Source organism: Cnephaeus nilssonii, assembly GCF_951640355.1.
Source record: "Cnephaeus nilssonii genome assembly, chromosome: 4".
NCBI classification, from domain to species: Eukaryota; Metazoa; Chordata; class Mammalia; order Chiroptera; family Vespertilionidae; genus Cnephaeus; species Cnephaeus nilssonii.
The window spans coordinates 70,825,975-70,846,750 of NC_137075.1; the positions used below are offsets into that span (position 1 = coordinate 70,825,975).

Below are 20,776 nucleotides of genomic sequence, written 5' to 3' on the forward strand. Positions count from 1 at the left end.
ATGTAATTGCAATTTACTATGCAGCAAAAATTCAAGAAAAATAACCTACAGTGTCTACTTACCTTTGTATAGGCAATTGCTTAAGTTACTCTGCTTTTAACATTTGTACTTAGACAAAATGCTTATGTATGTTTAGGAATGTCACAGTGCGAGATGCTGCTAGCCCAGACTCAAAGTATTAAAATTATTTTGTGAAGATTGGTGGTTGTATTAAAACTATTGTGCCGTTATACCTCAAAACGATTGAAAAGCTCATTTATACTGCTCATGCTTCGGAATTTCTTTATTTAGATTGTTGGCTTCTAGGTAGAAGTAACTTAGTTTTATTCCCACAGATTAAGAAGGATAAATGAACACTGGAAATTGATAAGCACTTAAGAGTATCTTCCAATACATTGTGGACACACACAAACTATGGTCAGTAATCAATGCAAGGTGCAAATTTCAGCTCAAGTATATTGTTAATTTATCAAGTTTAAAGTTGGGAGTGAGGAAATTCATGCCTGAAAGAAATGGTAGGTGATCTATGCACAGTTTCCAGCCCATTAAAAAAAATACTTCTTGCTTTGTACCACTTCTCCCCTTTAGTTCACCTACATACTATTCTTCATCAAATATAAGATGCCATTATTACACAAATATTTTAGATACTACTAAAAGGCAAAATATTACTGAATAAACTATGACAAGCCCTTGATCATAAGATACACCCAGATTTCCAAAATGTTAACATGTCCAAAAAATGCATCTTAGAATCAATGATATACAAATAGCACAGTATGTGGGGCACAATAAAAATCACACCTTCCATTTCATTATACTTTTTCAAAAGCAAACAATGCTCAAATTTGTGAATATAGTTAAATAACATGTTTTCATTTTTACTAAAACTTACTAACAATGTGGCTTAGAAAATCATAAACATACACTGGTTAACTAATTGATATAGAACATAATTTTCCTCATGACACAACTAAAAAAATTTTCTCCCCTGTCACCATTATCCCCTCTATGCCCTCTTCCACCTCCTCCCCACCCTCCTCTACCCTTGCAGTCACCACCCTGTTGTCCATGAGTTCTCCCTTTTTCTTTTATGCTCAATCCCTCCACCCCTCCAATCCCCCACACCCCGAGCTGTCTGCCTGCTCTCTATCCTCATGACACAATTTTTATATTCTATGCCTTGCTTGTAACTATTTCCTTTAGGGGGGATATAAAGTAAGACCTTAAGAACACCATTTAAAGGAATTTGTTGAAATGCCAACTTTGTAGATAGTTTTACATCAAATTGTCCAGTGGTCAGAAATGTAATAAAGAATTTTATTTTGCCTTTTATTAGGCTTATTTTCTAACATGGGTGTACTTGGTAAAGCTACTGTCATGGCAAGGTTGTGGGAACTCCAGTAAAGGCAAAACTAGCTTTGTTGCTTTCATTAGAGACAGTTCAGTTCATCCATATAGGTCATCAATGCTAAGTAGTGCACCCTCTATTGGTGAAGGGCTTCTATGGTTTCATTCATTTATTTATTAAATATGTTTTTACTGATTTTAGAGAGGGTGAGAAAGAGAAAGATCAATGTTAGAGAGAAACATCAGTTGGTTGCCTCCCATACACAACCCAACCAGGATCAAACCTGAAACCTGGGTATGTGCCCTGATTGGGAAAGGAACCAGTGATCTTTCAGTGCATTTGTATGACTCAACCAATTGAGCCACACCAGCCAGGGCTGGGTTCCTATGGTTTTAGAAACCAACTTTAACTTACTGCATGGAGAGAAAGCCAAAATCCAGTTGAGGTAGGTCTGAGCCAAAGGGATGAGAAACAGGTGATCTTTCCTTTCCAAGTTCATTTATAAAGAGTACACAAAACTAATGTTATGAACCATGACTTGATATAATAGTGCAAAAGAAGACTCAAGAAAAGCACAGACATTAGGATTCTAACCAAAGACTATTCATCATATGAACAGGCTTAATGTAACATGGAATGCAAAAGATTAGAACCATTAATAACATATCTAATATATCTGCTTCAACTTAAAAAAAAAAAAAACAGGCCGAAACCGGTTTGGCTCAGTGGATAGAGCGTCGGCCTGCGGACTCAAGGGTCCCAGGTTCGATTCCGGTCAAGGGCATGTACCTTGGTTGCGGGCACATCCCCAGTAGGAGGTGTGCAAGAGGCAGCTGATCGATGTTTCTAACTCTCTATCCCTCTCTCTTCCTCTCTGTAAAAATTCAATAAAATATATTTGAAAAAAAAAACAAAACAGGATAGTGACCAGAATAATAGTTCTATTATATGCCAGGATTTGCTAATTCATTGTTTTAAAGTACCTTATATTTGCTCCTAGATACTTTAAATAAATACTATATTTTACACATAACACAGGTGGCACTTTGCCTACATTAGAATTATATAAACATTTAGATGTACATTTACATTGTTTTACTTTGAATCTTATCACATTTTATAAGTTAATTTTCATTTCTATTTTAAAAGGTTGGCCAGATTATTTGTCAATACAGCATTAGGATCAACAAATGTACTGAACTACATGTAGTTATATCTAATGTATCCAATCTCAAGTAATATATGGGAAATGGCATACATTCATTCATATTTAAATGTTTCTTTGAACCGAAAATTCTAATTTTAAGAATGTGATAAACAGCCTTATTCATTGTATGCGTTTTTTAAAATGAGCAGTACAGATAGCAAATACATAACTCCTATAATCTACCAAGAAATAAAGCCAAATTTTAGAAAAATACAATGCAAGAAAAGATTCAAGTTAAAAATATATTCCTTTGGTTAAAAATTATCCTCTATAATATTTATTTGTAATCTAAACTCACAGCATGTTCCACCAGCCCAAAGTAATCTTCTAAATGTCCTATTTGTTGTACTACAATGGTTTTTCAACCCACTATTTGTGGAGGTCACTGGGTTGTAGCAAACTATTTTAACTTTAGGAAGAGTATACAACCTTGTTGCATTAGCTCCTTTGACAAATGTCTTTCTTAAAAGATTTTTACTTTAGAAACCTTTGATACATGTAGTTTTCTTCAGATACTGTATATCCAAACTTTTTATAGAAACCAACGTTTTGTGGTAGACATTCAAGGGTAATCTTATAACAGTTCAGTTTCTTGCTTAGCAAAGTAAGTGTTGATAATAACCTGAAATTTTAAAAAAAGGGAGGGAGAAGGCATAGAGCATTTGTTAATAGAAATAGATTTTAGTAACAATATGAGTATTTCATGAAATTTCAAATTTATATTAGAAATAGGTTTAGGTCATGGCCATTCCCATTATATATTCATTTAAATATTGTAAATGGATAAGCATTTTAATTTGTTTCAAATATACATTATCTGATAATCTTCAGCCAGTTCATGAATGGGACAAACACTAATTCACCCTAACCCTCTTTAAAAATAAGTTTTAAGATGATGAACACTAAAGATTGTCAATCATTTAAAAAATATGGCCTATATTATTTTTTAAGTGTTTTTCTCTAAATCTATTCAAACTACTTAGGAACAGTCAACATTCCCACACAAAATGGGTAAGTAATAGCCTTGTTCTTTATCATTTTTAAAATGACTCTAATGTTTGTGAAAGTAGGTATGAGATTAACTTTGTTTTGGTCTAACTAATATGAAGCAGAAAGAAAGCAAAAAAGTATACTTCTTTCCAATATATGAATGGGATTCTAACTGCCTTAGGAGTTTTAAAAAAACCTTAAAAAAAATCTATAAAAGTTTACCTGAAGTGTTTTCTCATGTTTGCATTAACTGAAAAATCCCATCAGTTTGAAGACAGAACATCTTGATTGAAGTTATAAAATTATAAAAGATATCACAAAGTGAAGACTAGAATATTAGAATTTGGTCTGTTTTTTAAAGTTTTAAGTATGTATAAAGGATTGTACAGTAAAAAGGCTATTTTAATATGTTTCTAAAACTTAGGAGACTGAGAACATTTTTTTAAAAAATATGACAGAGAAATAGGGAAATCACCTGATTCAGCCAAAAGTTTCTGTTTCCTACTCGTGTGAGAATTTGACTATTAAAAATTAATAATTTATAGATGCTACTGTCTGCAAAATGGAACACTTCCAATTCCCAAACTTTACGGTAAAACAATGTAAAAATACTTTGTTTTCATTAAATTTAGTCTAAGCTATAGAGTAAGAATGGATTCATAATTCATGATGACAGAAAGAACTTCAAACTGCAAAATATGTTTAACAAGTATCTTGGCAAGGCACTGTAAACTGAAACACAAAAAGCATCATAATTTATCCAGGATTACCTTGTTTCTGCTTACTTACAATTTGCCAAGCTGCTTTCCTCTGCATTCATCACTAACGACAACATCTTCTACTCTTCCTCTCTGAAAATATTTACAATGTTTAAAGGACTAAGCATGTAGTTTTGTTTTTAAATGATATCAACAAGTGATGGATGGTAAAAATTCACTGACAAAAATAAATGTTTTGTGAACTTGAACTTAACATAAACTAAAATGCAAATTATTTTACAGAAGAAATAATATAATGAATCAACTTGTGGTCTAATCTTGTTTTGTCTATATCCTGAATCTCCACACCCCAATGTTTTAAAGCAACTCTCAAAATCTGAAACACCAAAGGGTAATTTTGGTTATCCATCATCCTACTTCTTGCTTAACAGCAATTTATTTCAGACATCCAAATACAATTTATTAATTTCTAATACAAAGGCCCCAAAATTACTAACTTACAGAAAACATTCCAAATGTTCCTAGCTTTACTAGTTCATGTTGAGTCATGAAGAATAAAGGGGTTCTGTAGGCATTAGAAATGTCACAATTAGAAAAGAATATGGTATTTTGAACCTTTTAGCACTTGAAAACTGATGGGAATTTGTCTTAGTGTAGTATAGTCAAAATACTGTGTGTTTTTAAAAAAAAAAAAAACACATGGGGGAGTTTAAAGATTACTGCCAAGTTTCACAAAGCTTTCTTGTTTTCTCTGACCATATCAGATTGAATACGTTACAGAACAATTTCTAGCCAACAATTCATACTGTGTGTTTTTTAAATATATTTTTGATTTTAGAGAAGAAGGGATAGGGAGAGAGAGAGAGAGAGAAACATCAATGATGAGAGAGAATCATTGATTGGCTGCCTCCTGCACACCCCACACTGGGGATCAAGTCTGCAACCTGGCATGTGCCCTGACCGGGAATCCAACTGTGACATCCTGGTTCAAAGGTCAATGCTCTCAACCACTGAGCCACCACGGCCAGGCCCAATTCATATTGTTAATACATTTTCTTACTCATAACACAGTGGGAAATTGCCTCTTACTAAGAGATTTCTAGGTTAATAAATTGTATTTGGATGTCTGAAATAAATTGCTGTTAAGCAAGAAGTAGGATGATGGATAACCAAAATTACCCTTTGGTGCTTCAGATTTTGAGAGTTGCTTTAAAACACTGGGGTGTGGAGGTTCAGGATATAGACAAAACAAGATTAGACCACAAGTTGATTGTCCTGAAAAAGCAGAACTTTTTCAGGGCAATATGCCTCTCATTTTACAATGAAAAGTAGTGAAAAAACAGATTTGTCTAATGGAAACTCAACTTAGGTTTTGCTAAAAAACACACACACCTGCCCATTTTAGCTCATTAGCATGAATGTGAACACATACCTTAGCACAGGAATGGGTGAATTTATGTTCTATTATCAGAGTTGCTGTAGCAACAATCTGTCCTAAAGTCACATCTTCCACCACTGTAACATAATAATCCCCAGATTTCTTCATGTGCTCAAAAGATTCTGTGGAAATTAGAAGACAGTGTTATTAGGTGGCAAAGAAATACTAGGACTAGCTGATTTCATTACTGAACATTTAAAGCTATTTCACCATAGTAATTTGTATTTTGTTTCTAAGAAAATATTTTAAATGACCAGGTAGTTGAAATATCAGTGATCAGTAAGTTTGGAATATAGTCCATACATTTAAAGAGTGTGCTAGCAAGGTAAAAGACTAATCCAGCCTTTTTGGGTGAATAGCACTTATACAAATAAATTGTATATGTACCACTTCTGTGACTAATAAATCATTACTCAGTAACTTTAAATCACTTTCTTGAACTTTTACCCTCAGCAGATATTTGAATAGAACAAAACTCTGCAAATTTTTAACAAAAGAATGTTTTTACATGGCTCCATTCTGTAATTTTTAGTCAGGTTTCCAAATATTTTAGTGAAAGTAGTTCTGTTTTCTCCTTGTGATCTCAAGTGTTTCATGATTACATGACTTATTAGAAATTACAGTAATCATTTTGTTTCCTTTGAAGGCACCTCATGAAGTAGTTGAAAAATATGTCTCCATTTCTAAGTAAATGAATAAGATAGAATAAGAAAAGACCTATAAAGACAATCAGAAAAAAAAGGCAATAACATACCCATCAATAACTACTTTAGAGGGCCTGGTCAAGATGGTGGCATAGGTAAACATGGCACTCACATCCTCCCACAATCGCATCAACATTTATGACTAAGCTGAACGGAAGTCCTACAACTAGAGAATTAAAGCAGCAGCACATCCAGACTGATAGGAGGGGTGGAGATGAGGGGTAGAATAGTGGAGCCAGCTGGTCCCACACCCACGTGTGGCAGTTTCCCTGAGGAGCCAAGGGTCCCTGCCCCACATCAGGCCCCTAGCCCAGGGTTCCAGTGCTGGGAAGAGAAGTCCCCACAACTTCTGACTGTAAAAACCAGTGGGGATTGTGGCTGAGTGACATGGAGGCTGTGGGGGTCCCAGACAGTTCCTCTTAAAGGGCCCTTGCATGGTCTTGGACTCCTCCCTGAGCTACAGCACTGGGAAGCAGCTTGAAAGGAAACTGGGACATTCAGGGAGGAATTAACTTGTCTGGAATCAGGGCAAGAGCTGGAGGGGCAGCTTTAGAGGCCAGTGTTTCTTTACTGAGCACTCCCTGCCACAGAATGGACAGGCTGTGCCATATCTCAATCTCCATCATCCTGGCTCACTTTTCACCCTGCCTGGTGATTTCCTGAGACCCCACCCCTCCCTACTTGCTAGCTCATCCAAGTCATTTCCAGTGGCTTTTCCATACAACTGGCCCCTCTCACCTCATGCTTTGGACTTTCCTAAAATCTTACAAATAAGTAGCAGCTGGCATCCGCATACCCCAAACCTCTCAGTAAGTGACCCCAGGCCCGGCATTAGGGGCAGCCTATCCTGGTCTACAGGTTGGCCTCTTCTGGACACCTCCAAACTCAACACAAGTAGCAGCCTATGCAGATTGCTTGTAGCTCATGTTGCGTGGCCCTGGGCAGAACACAGGCAGAAGCCGACTTTGCACCTCCCAGGGGGCCCCAGAGCCAGTGCACCTGGTGTTCAACTTCGACCACACCAGACTACAACCCTCCCACCTCCACGAATGGCTCAAGGGGTGGACTCAGTGAGCACCAAAGCCCCACTGAAGCAAGTCCTGCTCCATAGGATTGGCTCCTGCACAGCAGCTCCTCTGCTGTAGTTGCAACTGGTTCTCACAGCTGATCAGCCTGGGGGGTCAATCCTTCCCAGTGATGCCAACAGTAATCAAGGCTCAACTAGAATAGGACAGTGCACACAGCTCACCCAGGGGCACACCTGGAGTGCCCAGCTCTGGTGACTGGGGAGGCTGACCCACTGGGCCCTACAGAACACCTACTACACAAGGCCACTCCACCTAATCCGGGAGACATAGCAGCTCTACCTAATACATGGAAACAAACACAGGGAAGAGGCCAAAATGCTGAGACAAATATGTCACAAATGAAAGAAGAGCAAGAAATCTCCAGAAAAAAAACACCTTAATGAATGTAAGCAAGAAAACTATCAAAACAGAGTTCAAAGCAATGGTTATAAGGATGCTCAAGAAACTTAATGAGAGCTTCCAGGAACTTAATGAGAATTTCAAGGAAATTAGTGTGAACATCAACAACATAAAAAGAGGACAAGTCATAAATGAAGCATACACTGAAATAAAGAATAATTTACAGGAGATCAACAGCAGAGTAGAGACACCAAGAATCAAATCAAGAATTTAGAATATAAGGAAGCAAAAACACCCGATCAGTACAGCAAAAAGCATAAAAAATAAATTGAATATAAAAATCAAAATAAATGAACAAGGAATCTAATGAACAAAATAAACTGATGAATAAAATAGAACCAGAAGCATGGAAACATGGAACAAACTGACAAATCTAAGAGGGAAGCGGGTGGGGGAGTGGGGAGAGATTAACCAAAGATCTTATATGTATATTAGAGGCCCAGTGCATGAAATTCATGCACGGAGGGCAGGGCGGGGGCGGGGGGGTTGTCCCCTCAGCCCAGCCTGCACACTCTCCAATCTGGGGTCCCTCTCACAATCCTGGACTGCTGGCTCCTAATCATTCACCTGCCTGCCTGCCTGCCTGCCTGCCTGGTCACGCCTAATTGATCCCCCACCCCACCGGCCTGATTGCCTCTCACTGCCTCTGCATGCCAGCCTGATTGCCCCTAACTATGCACTTAAAACTAATACAAAATAGTACTGAATGCCTGGTCGCCCCTAACTGCCCCCTGCTGGCCAGGTTGCCCCCTACTGCCCCCCCTCCCCCGCCACTGGCCTAGTCCTGCCCCCCGCCCCCCACCAGCCTGGTAGCCCCTAACTGCCCTCCCCCTGCTGGCCTGGCCACCCCCAACTGCCACCTCCCGCCAGCCTGGTCGCCCCATGCAGCCTGCTTGTTCAGTCTTTTGGTCGTCGCTCACTAACCCCCCTGCCGGCCTGGTCGTAGGCAGCCATCTTGTGAGGGTTAATTTGCATATTACCTCTATTATATAGGATATGCATTACCAATGGACAGACAATATGGTGGTGAAGGCTGGGGCAGGGTGAGAAGTGGGTGGAGGGGGTTAATGGGGGGAAAAGGGAGAGACATCTGTAATACTCTCAAAAATAAAGATTAGAAACAAAACTAAATGTAAATGAATTAAATGCTCCAATCAAAGACTGATTGGCTGTGTCTGGTATGGCTCAGTTGAGCATTGCCCAGTGCACATAAAGGTCACCCAGTTCAATTCCTGGTCAGGGCACATACTCAGGTTTCAGATTCCATCACCAGTCAGGATGTGTGCAGGAGGCAACTGATCATTTCTCTCTTATATAGATTTCTCTTTTTCTCTCCCTCTCCCTTATTCTCTCTCTAAAATCAATAAAAACATTAAAAAATGTTTTTAAGTTGAATGGATAAAGAAGTGGTACATGTATACAATGGAAAATTACTCAGCCATAAAAAAGAATGCAATCTAATCATTTGTGACAACATGGATGGACCTAGACATTACTGTGCTAAGTCGAATAGGTTAGACAGAGAAAGACAAATACCATATGATTTCACATATACAGGGTGAAGCAATAGTACTTTTATAGTTGTTCGTATGGAAAAACACACAATACAAGAATAAACTTGTGTACTCAAAACTGTAAACCTACTTTTGCCCCACAGTGTGTAGAATCTATAAAACAGAGACAAACTCATACATACAGAGAACAAATTGATGGTTGCCAGATGGGAAGGGATTGAGAAGTACAAATACAGTTATAAAATAGTCACAGAGATGTAAAGAAAAGCATAGGGAATAAAGTCAATAATATTGTAATAACTATGTATGGTGCCAGGTGGGTACTTGAAATATTGGGGGAATACTTTCTAAAGCATATGACTATCTAACCACTATGCACTTAAAACTAATACAAAATAGTACTGAATGTCAACTGTAATTGGAAAAAAAAATTTTTTAAAGAGACCAAAAATAGCTAATTAGCTATTTGAATAATTTCTATTTGAACAAAAATACATATAGCATAGATAGAACAGATCTCTAAACAAAAATAAAGTCTTGTTTCCCTTTATTTCTTTTCATTCAGAAAAAAAAGGTGGTAGTACTTACTCATAAATTGTTCAGGATTCACAACTCCAGTCTCTGTCAGCTGACCTAGTACCTTAAAAAAACCTAGTTTTGCAAAAACAGATTTACAGTCATGAGAAGAGCAAATGAAAGAGATGTCAAATGAGGCAATGTATTAAATAAGCAGGTGGGATTATGAGCAATTATTTTTTTAAATTTTAATGAATCATTTTAAAGTTACTTCAAAAGATTAAATTAAAACCCTTTATTCTTTCTGTAATCACTACATAATACAAAGAAAAATAGGTTTAACCAAAGTTTTTCCCTGCATAAGATTTTTGGAATAGTGTTAACCTTAATGTTCAATATGTTCAATATTTATAGAACCAGCGTGTACATTTCTCAATGTAATTTGCATTAAATACAATGCAAAGGATGCTTCATATTCCAAATATGTGCTTTGGTTTTACTTAAAGTGCAAGATTCTCAATGACCAAATATGATACTATATAAAATATAAATAATTGTTGAGACTACAATTTTTAAATATTCCTGATTAATTTCAATCATGTTAATGTGGCACAGCACATTTTAGAACTTTGAGAGTCTTTTTTTTTTCTTTTACGATATTTTTTACTGATTTCAGAGAGGAAGGAAGAGGGAGAAAGAGGTAGAAGCATCAATGATGAGAGAAAATCATTGATTGGCTGCCTCCTGCACGCCCCTGACTGGGGATCGAGCCTACAACCCTGGCATGTGCCCTTGACCAGAATCAAACCCATGACCCTTCAGTCCGCAGGCCTATGCTCTATCCACTGAGCCAAACTGGCTAGGGCAAACTTTGAGAATCTTAATGTCTATACAGTCAATGACAATTTGATCAAAATTAGTTTCTTCATATTTCCTACCAAAGGGAAACAGACAAAATTGACTTTTGATTACAAAAATTTAAGGAAATCATTTTGGAAAATATAGATGTTAAAAAATGAAATAACATGTAGACCTTTTGCATCTTATCCAAGGCAAATTATCTCTATCCTTATTCCCCATCCAGCTTCTAAAAGAAAATGCTTCCTTATGTGCCATTACACATGATAATTTCTACTTTTATAAGAAGTCTTTTGGCCTCTCATAGGAAGGAACAGTCTTGTACTTAAGTCATTTGAAGTATTTCACAGTAATATATGGTCTTAGCCATGACACATACAATTGGAATTGTGGTTCTTAGTCCCTTTAAAAATGAAATACAAAACATAATCAAGTATTATTTTAAAAAATTATCACCATCATCATGATGTTTGTGGAGAAAACAGAATGCTAACTACAATTCTAACCAGGGTTGGTAAACGTTGAGTCCATACCTCTATTTAAATCAGCAGTACAAAGAGGCCTCAAAACCAAACCTTCTCCAGGATGTGTTGGGGAAATGGCTGGAGAAAATGTAGCTGTATTCTGGCTCCAGTCTACTTCTTGGAGTAGACTTGGGTCAAACATAGGCGTTTCATCAGGTTTCATCTTTGCAGTAAGATCTAAAATAAAATTTTAAATGTTAAGGCAATTTTAAAAAATATATTCTTATTGATTTCAGAGAGGAAGGGAGAGGGAGAGAGAGAAACATCAATCATGAGAGAGAACCATTGATTGGCTGCCTCCTGCACGCCCCCCACTGGAGATCAAGCCTGCAACCTGGGCATATACCTTTGACCGTAATTGACCCGGCAAAGCATTTTATTTAATAGAAGGAAAGTTACTATTATTGCTATACCCAGTTAAAGAAAATATTCTATTTGATACCTGCCTCTAGCTCTTTGAAAAACAAAGAATTTAAAGGTGTATATCAATAATACTAGAGGCCTGGTGCACAGATTCGTGCACTGGTGGGGCATGACCTGCAGGGATTGGCCCGCTGTGGGAGTGCTGCTTATCCAGGTCAGCCAAGCGGTGCCCCCACTGTAGAAGTGCACTGACCACCAGTGGGCAGCTCCTGCATTGAGCGTCTGCCCCCTGATGGTCAGTGTGCATCACAGCGACTGGTCGCCCAGTCGTTCTGGTCATTCTGCCATTCGGTCACTGGGCTTTTATATATTTGGATACTTCCATAAAAAAAGCAATGCAAGAAAAATTAAAGTCTATTTAATGACAGAACAATTTTCCCAACAACCCAGCTCCCAGCTGTTCCCTATTTCATAAATCACAATATGCTTCAGGGCAACTCTTCTTAACGGTTGATTAAACTTCTGCCTGTATAACCCAATGTAACTTTAGAGATAATGCTGTAGAGTAATAGAGGCTTTGGGAAGGTGGGATAGTGTAATACTAGAAACTAACATTGTTCAGCACTTACTATGTGCCAGGCATTGTTCAAAGAACTTGATACACTACTAATTCAATTACTTTGATAGTCCTACAGGGAAGGGATGATTATTATCACCACTTTAACAGAGGAGGAAATGCAGGCAGACATGTGCACTAATTTACCCAAGGTCACAAAATTAGTGGAGCCAGGATTTAAACCTAGGTGTGGAAAGAGCATGAGCTCTGGAATCAGACTTGGGATTCAAATGTCAACTGTGTGACCACGGCTAAGGTAGTTAAACTCTGAGAATCTGTTTTCTCACTTATAAAATGGGAGGAAATTACTGGCAGGATGAAATGAATTACTATATATAAGCACCCAACAGTGCCTGCCACATTTCAAGTGTTGAATAAAATATCCATTAGGTAGCAATTAATTTAAAATTCATGTTTATAAATTCTTAATTTTTTTTCATGTTTAAATTAATGAGCTGGGCACTGTGCTGGGTACAGGTGTTTATAAAAAGAATGACAGGCTGTCTATTATATTTATGTTAAACTAATAATTAGCATTCTTGGATAGGAAAGAAGAAATTTTTTAAAATCAGTTTTTTCTTTCATTTTCTCCCTCAAAAATGATTCAGATCATGGCCAAGAGGCATATGAAAAAATGCTCAAAGTCACTGATAACCAGAGAGATGCAAATTAAAACAACAATGAGGTATCACCTCACACCTGTCAGAATGGCTACCATCAACAAATTAACAATGACAAGTGCTGGCACGTGGAGAAAAGGGAACCCAAGTACACTGCTGGTGGGAATGCAGACTGACGCAGCCATTATAGAAAACAGTATGGAGTTTCCTCAAAAAATTAAATATGGAACTGCCATCTGACCCAGTAATCCCACTTCTAGGGATAGAGCCTAAGAAACCAGAAACACTGATCAGAAAGAATGTATGCATCCTTATGTTTGTAGCAGCACAATTTACAATAGCTAAGATGTGAAAACAGCCCAAGTGCCCATCAGTAGATGAGTGGATAAAAAAGCTGCGATACATTTGTACCATGGAATACTATGCAGCAGTAAAAAAGAAGGATCTCTTACCCTTGGGGACAGCATGGAGGGACCTGGAGAGTATCATGCTAAGTGGAATAAGTCAGTAAGAGAAAGAAAAATATTACATGATCTCACTCGTTTGTAGAAGTTAATTAACAAATAAACTGATGAACAGAGAGGATCCAGAGACCTGGAAGCATGGAACAGAGTGCAGAATCTCAGAGGGAAGGCAGGGGAGGATGGGTGGGTGGGAGGTAACCAACCAAAGACCTTGTATGTATATATGTATAACACATGGACACGGACAATTAGGTGGTGAAAGCCTGGGGAGGGGTGGGAGAGGGCTGGAGGGAGTTAATAGGGGGAGGGAGGAGGACATATGTAATACTTCCAACAATAAAGATTAAAAAATAAATACATAAAAAATAAAAAGGTAAGTGGATCCAGGAAAAAAAAAAAAAAGACTCAGGTCATATTATATTCTAAACAACACTATACCTGGCTCTAAGAATAGTAAGGGAAGGAAATAACTTTTGATGGTTAAAACAATCATTCCTATCAATTTAACAAGCCTTCAGTCCGTTTGAAACATTTTTTTTTCCAGATAATATTTAGTATATATGCGTCTCAGGTGGGGACATATTTAATCTGGCAAGCCTACGAAACATTTTTTATAGGTTAATTTTAGTGCAAGCATCTTAGTGTTTGTCCCTGATAAATGGGCCCCTGAGGCTTACACGTCTATTTTTATCTGAATGATGGGTAACAATATTGTATTTTAAGTATGCAGATTAACAGGCTAAATATTTATCAATTAAGTAAAATGGGTACATTAAATTCAGATGCCAGAAAGTATTAAGAATTTAACTTCCTCAAGGCAACACATTACTTAAACATTTTGATGTTCATGTTATTTAACATAAAGTTGTGTATAACTATGAAGTTTAAAGAAAGTTCAGAGGGGAATTTAGATGAACATAAAGACAATTTGAGCCTGGTCAGCATGGCTCAGTGGTTGAACTTTGACCTATGAACTAGGAGGCCACTGTTCCATTCCCGGTGAGGGCACATGCCTGGGTTGCAGGCTCGATCCGCAGGGTGGGACATGCAGGAGGCAGCCTATCAAGGATTCTCTCTCATCATAGATGTTTCTCTCTCTCTCTCCCTCTCTGAAATCAATATTTAAAAATCAATGATACTGGCTAACATTTATTGAGTGCTTTCTATTTGTTAACTCAAAAATACAATGCATATGTATCATTATTCTCGTTTTGCAGACCAGGAAGCAGGCATAGCAACTTGCTCAAGATAACAGAATCAATAAGGAAGAGACTTAGGATTGAAAAACAGGCAACAGGCCGAAACCGGTTTGGCTCAGTGGATAGAGCGTCGGCCTGCGGACTGAAGGGTCCCAGGTTCGATTCCGGTCAAGGGCATGTACCTTGGTTGCGGGCACATCCCCAGTAGGGGGTGTGCAAGAGGCAGCTGATCGATGTTTCTCTCTCATCGATGTTTCTAACTTCCTCTCTCTTCCTCTCTGTAAAAAATCAATAAAATATATTAAAAAAAAAAAAAAGAAAAACAGGCAACAGGGCCAGCATCGTGGTTGCACAGGGCCCCACACTTGGATCGTCAGCTGCCACGTTCTTGCCTTTACAAGGCCCACATATGCCTAACGTTAGCCCGGTAAATGCCTAGAGAATGAACAACGAATGGTGTTAAGACTTACCTGGAGGTTACATTTCAGAAAATCCAGAAGGAAAAAGGTTTGCAAATTGCCACAAGTGATAAAACAAAAACCATACACCAAATTCAATTTTACTAGGATCACTTCAGGTTTTCATTCCGTTGACTATTTTTTGGAAACAATTCCAACAATTGGGTTTGCCAGCCTCTATAGCAGACCGGGACACAAATGGGGAGGAGCTGCTGTGAGAAGCAAGCAACTGAAAGGAACGAGTAATCGGCACTGGGAATGAAGATTTTTAAGTTGATTTTAAAACTGTCTTATGTATTTCAAGAGCTCCCGGGGCATCCCTATACTACTTCATTACATTGTGAATGGGGGGAAGGGCGACTTGTGCCATTGGGACTAGGGTTAACCTACATACATTTTATAACAATTTCAATAATGATTTGAATTTTTAATCTAAAGAACATCCCATTTGCTGATGACTTCAATAAGCTTGGCCGCATTACTAAACTGTGCAATTACACTTCACTTGAGAATTTTTAAAAGTATTTCTTGGTAGTTTATTTTACCCTTGTAATCTAGGCATCCTTCCCAGTCAGTGGGCCAGGAAATTGAACCACGTGGAGCTTCAAGGAACGGACCTCACCGTAGCACACGGATGAGTGAACTGGACTAGAATCCTATCTGGTTTTCCCATCTGAGCTCTAATGACCATATTAAACTGACACCAGTCTTGAACATCATCGGAGCTGACAGGTAGCTTTGTCTCCCCTAGGCTAAAAAATGCCTGCGAATCCTGCCTAAAAAGAGCTGAAGGATTCCTCAGATCCATTCCTTGATTCGTCTGTAAGTGGATATCTCAACCACACTCACCCCATAACCGCCTGTTTAATTTAGTATGAAACGGAGTTGTGTTTACACACATAAACGTAAGCTCCTATAAGAGAAATCACAGTACTCGGTGTTTCTTGGGGTAGAAGGCCCCGTGAAAAAAGACAAAGGATGCCCCCCCCCCCCCCCCCCCCCGTTCCCGCAGTGAAAGCCCGACGGGGTCAGTGCAGCAGGTGATCTCAGAAGCAGGAGCCTGTCCTCAAGGGGCTCACAACGCCGCGGGGTGCGTCTTGGAAAGGAGCGGGGTGGGGCGGTGAGGAAGGGGCTGTGGGTTCCGTGCCCATTCAGCACCGATGGCGACAGAGACTGAGCAGCTGTCTCCATTCCCCTGCCGAAGCCTGGTGAGCGAAGAGTTAGCTTCGACCCCGGCCCCTGCTCGGGCCCTGCCAGGGACACCCTTGCAAAGGCAGGACCACTGGCCATCATGCCTCACCTCCGCTCCAGGCGCGCGTCTGCTCACCTCGCTCCGAACCGCGCTCTACAACCTCGTGTGCACGCACCCAGCTGCAAGGGTCCATGCGGGGCTCCCCACACGGAACCGCCCGCTCCCCTCCTCCCTCCCCACCCCCCACCCCCGGGCCTACCTCGCCTCGCCCCGGCGGCAGGCGCACCTGTTGGATGAACCCAAAGGCAGGCCCTCCGCGGCCCCCAGGACCCCCGGCGCGCCCCGCTCGCGCTCCCGGGCCCCCCACCCTCCTCACCCGTGGAGGCCCCGCACGCTGCGCTCCCCTCCGGCACCGACGGGCTCTCACCCACCTGGGTACACAGCCCTGGATCCGGGTCCTGCTTCGGCGCCAGCACCACCTCCTGCACCTCCCGCGCCACAGTCGCCCGTCGCCGCCCCCGCCGAGACGTGGCAGCGCCAACGCCTCCCTCCCGCCCCCGCCGCTGACGCAGGGCCTGGCGCAGGGGGCGGAGCGCGGGCATCTGGGGGCGGGGCGCGCCCGGGGGCGGGGCGGGGCGGGGCGGGGCCTGCGGCTATAAGTCCGCGCCCGCGGCGGGGCGGGCACCTCCCGGGGACTCCGCCCCGCCGCGCCGGGAGGCCGGATTCTGACCCCGCTCCCCGAGGCCTTTCCCACAGCGACGGTATGTTGATTCGGTGGGAATAATCCTGCTCCGGAGTCAGCTAAGCGCCGTCCGTGGTGACTGGTGTGGGCCTCCGTCCCCCTCCCTTCACCCCTGCTGCCCCTGACCTTGGTAGTTTATTCACTGGGACCTTGGAGCTCCTTAGCCCATTTTCTGAGTCACAAATCCAGCCTCCGTGAGGCTGCAAGTTACTCCTTGGAGGCTGTTGTTGTATTTCTCCCTCAAAATTCTTTTTGTATGAACTAATCCCAGCTGCAGCGATTTCGCCTCCCAGAAGACAGTTTGGGGGAGGTCATTTCAACCTCCTGTCTGGGGTAGAGTTGGTACGGGCATCTCCCCAGATGGTAGAGGACATGGGCGGGAGAGACCAGGCATGCTGCTAAACGTTTCACCTTATACAGGACAGCGCCCCACAACAAATAATGGCCTGGCCTGAAATGTCAGTACTGCTGAGGTGGAGAAACCCTGGGTTCGGAGAAGAAAAGGCCTTTCTGGGGAATTCCCATTTCCAAAGCGTTTCTTACCGAAGTAGCACGTGTACCCATTTTACTGATTGGGAAACAGGTTCGGTCACTTAACCAAGTTCCATCGTTAGTAACCCCCCTTTCTTGCCTTGTAGCATAAATTTGCAGAGTATTTTGGTCTAAAACAATATTGTTCAAAGAATTAACACTAGGTATAGTCTGCCAGAAATGGTATATTTTGCTTTTGAGATTTACATTTCAATTAACTCTTTTATTGATTCATGCATTTTTCACAACTTAAAACATCCGTGTGGCTGATGGCATTCACATCTCTGCATCCATCCTTGTTTTTACCCCTACATACAGAAGAATATATATGAGACAAAAATAAACACCACTAGCTTAAGAAATATATAGCCTTCTTTTCTTACCAGACTCTGGACCTGTGTTTTCAATGAGTTTCTCCTGACCAACAGAGTCCTGTAAATTTTCCAATTGAGCGAAGAGGGAAACAATTATAAAATGCATCACAGAACACAGGAGTTCTGAGAAGCACCCGAACTGTCTGCATTCCAGACATTCTCCTCCTTACCCCCTTCGTGCCATAGGAACCCCATTTCTCCTTAATAGTCAAATTCAGTCACTCCAGCCAGTAAAGTGGCCCCCTTCTTTGCCTGTTGGTTTACTTGCAGTAGGAGCCCAACATAGATTGGTGACAATCACAACTTCTATTTTCATGGGATCACTGGTGTGTCCTCTAATGATTTTTATTTATTTTATGGATTTCTAAATTGAGATATAATTGACATATAGCATGTATTAGTTTGAGGTGTAAAACATAATGATTCAATATATGTATTTATTGCAAACTGATCACCTCATAGTTAATATCCATCGCCACACGGAGTTACAAATTTGTTTTTCTCCTGTGAAGAGAATTTTTAAGAGCTACTCTCAGCAACTTGCAAGTGTACAATACAGCAGTATTAGCTATAGTCACCATGCCCAGGACTTATTTATCTTATTAAATAAGTTTGTACCTTTGGACCAGCTTCATCCATTTCACTTACCAACCACCTGTACCTCTGGCAACCTCTAATCTATTCTCTGTATCTATGAGGTCTATGAGGTGTGTGTGTGTATGTATGTGTGTGTTTTAAAGAATTGACAGATATGAGATCATACAGTATTGTCTTTCTCTGTCTGACTTATTTCACCTAGAGTAATGCCCTTAAGCTTCATCCTTGTAGCAAATCACTTCCCTTTTATGACTGAATAATGTTCCATTATGAATATATATCACATCTTCTTTATCCATTCATCTGTTGATTGACATTTAAGTTGTTTCCATATATTCCCTATTATAAACAATGCTGCAAAGAACATGGGGATACAGATATCTTTTCTGGGTAGTGATTTTGTTTTCTTGAGATAAATACCCAGAAGTGGGATTGCTAGGTCATGTGTGGGAACCCTAATCAGAGTACGCCAGATGATCAAGTCAATTTGCCTTACCCATGCGTGCAGGTGAGGACACAGCAGTGTTATTAGGTGAAAGGCCCCTTTGCCCTATGCAGGTGCGAGGGCAATGACTCAGTAGTAGAAATACCAGCGTGTATCACTAATTGGTATGAGGCCTCTTTTGTTTGAGCGTGTCTGTAAGTCGCCACTGACCAGTCGGTGCACGGCTGCTTTGTTTGTAATGAAGCATGTCCCACTGACCAGTTACCCGAGTGTTTTTCCAATTCCCTGCTCCCAGAAGGGTCAAGTTCCTGGCTGAGGAGCTGTGCTCCCAACAATATGGTAGTTCTATTTTTTATTTTTCGAGGAACCTCCATACTGTTTTTCATAGTGGCTGCACCAATTTCCATTCCCACCACCAGTGCACAAGGGTTTCCCTTCTCTCCACAGCCTTGCCAACATTTGTTATTTCTTTTTGTCTTTTTGATAATAGCCATTCCAACAGGTGTGAGGTGATATCTTATTGTGGTTTCCATTTGCATTTCCCTGAGAAGTAATGATGTTTAGCACTTTTTCATGTATCTATTAGCTGTCTGTATGTCTTCTTTAAAAAAATGTTTATTCAGAGTCTCTGCCCATTTTAAAATCAGATTTTTTTTTTATTTTTGCTATTGAGTTGTATGAGTTCTTTATATGTTTTGGAGGGGTTTTTTTATTAATGGTTCAATCAGTCTCTGATCAGATTTTCTGTTTCTTCATGATTCAGTCTTAGTAAGTTGTATGTTTCTAGGAATTTACCAGTTGTCCACTTTGTTGGTGTGTAATGTTCATAATAGTCACTTACGGTTCTTTGTATTTAGCCGATATCAAGATGTTTTATGTAAGCCTCTTTCATGTCTGATTTTAAGTCCTCTCTTTTCTTGGTAAGTCTTAGCTAAAGGTTTGTCAATTTTGTTTATCTTTACAAAAAACCACCTCTTATTTTCTTTTGTCTTTTTAGTCTATATTTTCTTTATTTACACTTTGATCTTTGTTGTTTTCTTCCTTCTACTAACTTTAGGTAGTTTGTTGTATTGTTTGTTTGAGATCTTATGTTGGCATTAATCACTGTGGACTTCTCTCTTAGAATTGCTTTTGCTATATTCCGTAAGTTTTGGTATACTGTATTTTCATTTTCATTTGTCTTAGGGTATTTTTTACTTTTCTGTTTATTCATTGACTATTGGCTGTTCAGTAGCATGTTGTTTAATCTCCATATATTTGTGAATTTTTAGTTTTCTTTTTGTAATTGATTTATTTACTGATTTCAGAGAGGAATGGGAAAGAGAGAGAGTGATAGAAATATCAACAATGAGAGGGAATCATTGATTGGCTGTCTCCTGCATGCCCCATACTGGGGATCAAGCCTGAAACCCTGGGCATGTCCCCAACCAGGAATTGAACTGTGACCTCCTGGTTCATAAGTCGACGCTCAACCACTGATCCACGTTGGCCAGGCTGTAATTGATTTTTAGTTTCATACCATTGTGGTCCAAGAAAGTGCTTTCTATGATTTTGATCTTAAATGTATTAAGACTAATTTTATGGCCCAATATAAGAACTGTCCTAAAGGATATTCCATGTGTGCTTGAGAGAATATATATTCTGTTGCTTTGGGATAAATGATGTCATTTGGCTCAATTTGTTGTTGAAGTCCAATGTTTCTTTATTGACTTTCTAACTGGATTATCTATCCTTTGATAAAAGTGGGGGTATTAAATTCTCCTACTATTATTGTATTACTGTCTATTTCCCATTTTTATCTGTTAATATTTGCTTTATATATTTAGACTAGAGGCCCAGTGCATGAAATTTGTGCACTGAGTGGGTG

The 20,776-nt window shown here is 39.8% G+C and overlaps 1 protein-coding gene across 1 annotated transcript; it reads right to left on the bottom strand.

The window, feature by feature from the left end:
• Positions 1-438: 438 nt before the first annotated feature.
• GNPNAT1 (glucosamine-phosphate N-acetyltransferase 1) lies at positions 439-16,758 on the bottom strand. Its single transcript, XM_079767853.1, has 6 exons — positions 16,652-16,758; positions 11,318-11,485; positions 9,999-10,061; positions 5,700-5,827; positions 4,338-4,399; positions 439-3,180 (listed from the first exon to the last, which is right to left on the bottom strand). Exons 2-6 carry the CDS (start codon positions 11,469-11,471, stop codon positions 3,033-3,035), a joined length of 555 nt encoding a protein of 184 aa, XP_079623979.1. The 5' UTR covers positions 11,472-11,485; positions 16,652-16,758; the 3' UTR covers positions 439-3,032.
• Positions 16,759-20,776: the final 4,018 nt, after the last annotated feature.

Bases quoted from the DNA above. Each gene is read 5' to 3' on its own strand.
- GNPNAT1 (XM_079767853.1), bottom strand. From the start codon at position 11,471: ATGAAACCTGATGAAACGCCTATGTTTGACCCAAGTCTACTCCAAGAA. The intron at 5,828-9,998 runs GTAAGTACTACC...TAATTTCCACAG, and splicing joins GAATCCTGAACAATTTATGA to AATCTTTTGAGCACATGAAG. The intron at 4,400-5,699 runs GTATGTGTTCAC...AAATATTTTCAG, and splicing joins TCACCCATTCCTGTGCTAAG to AGAGGAAGAGTAGAAGATGT.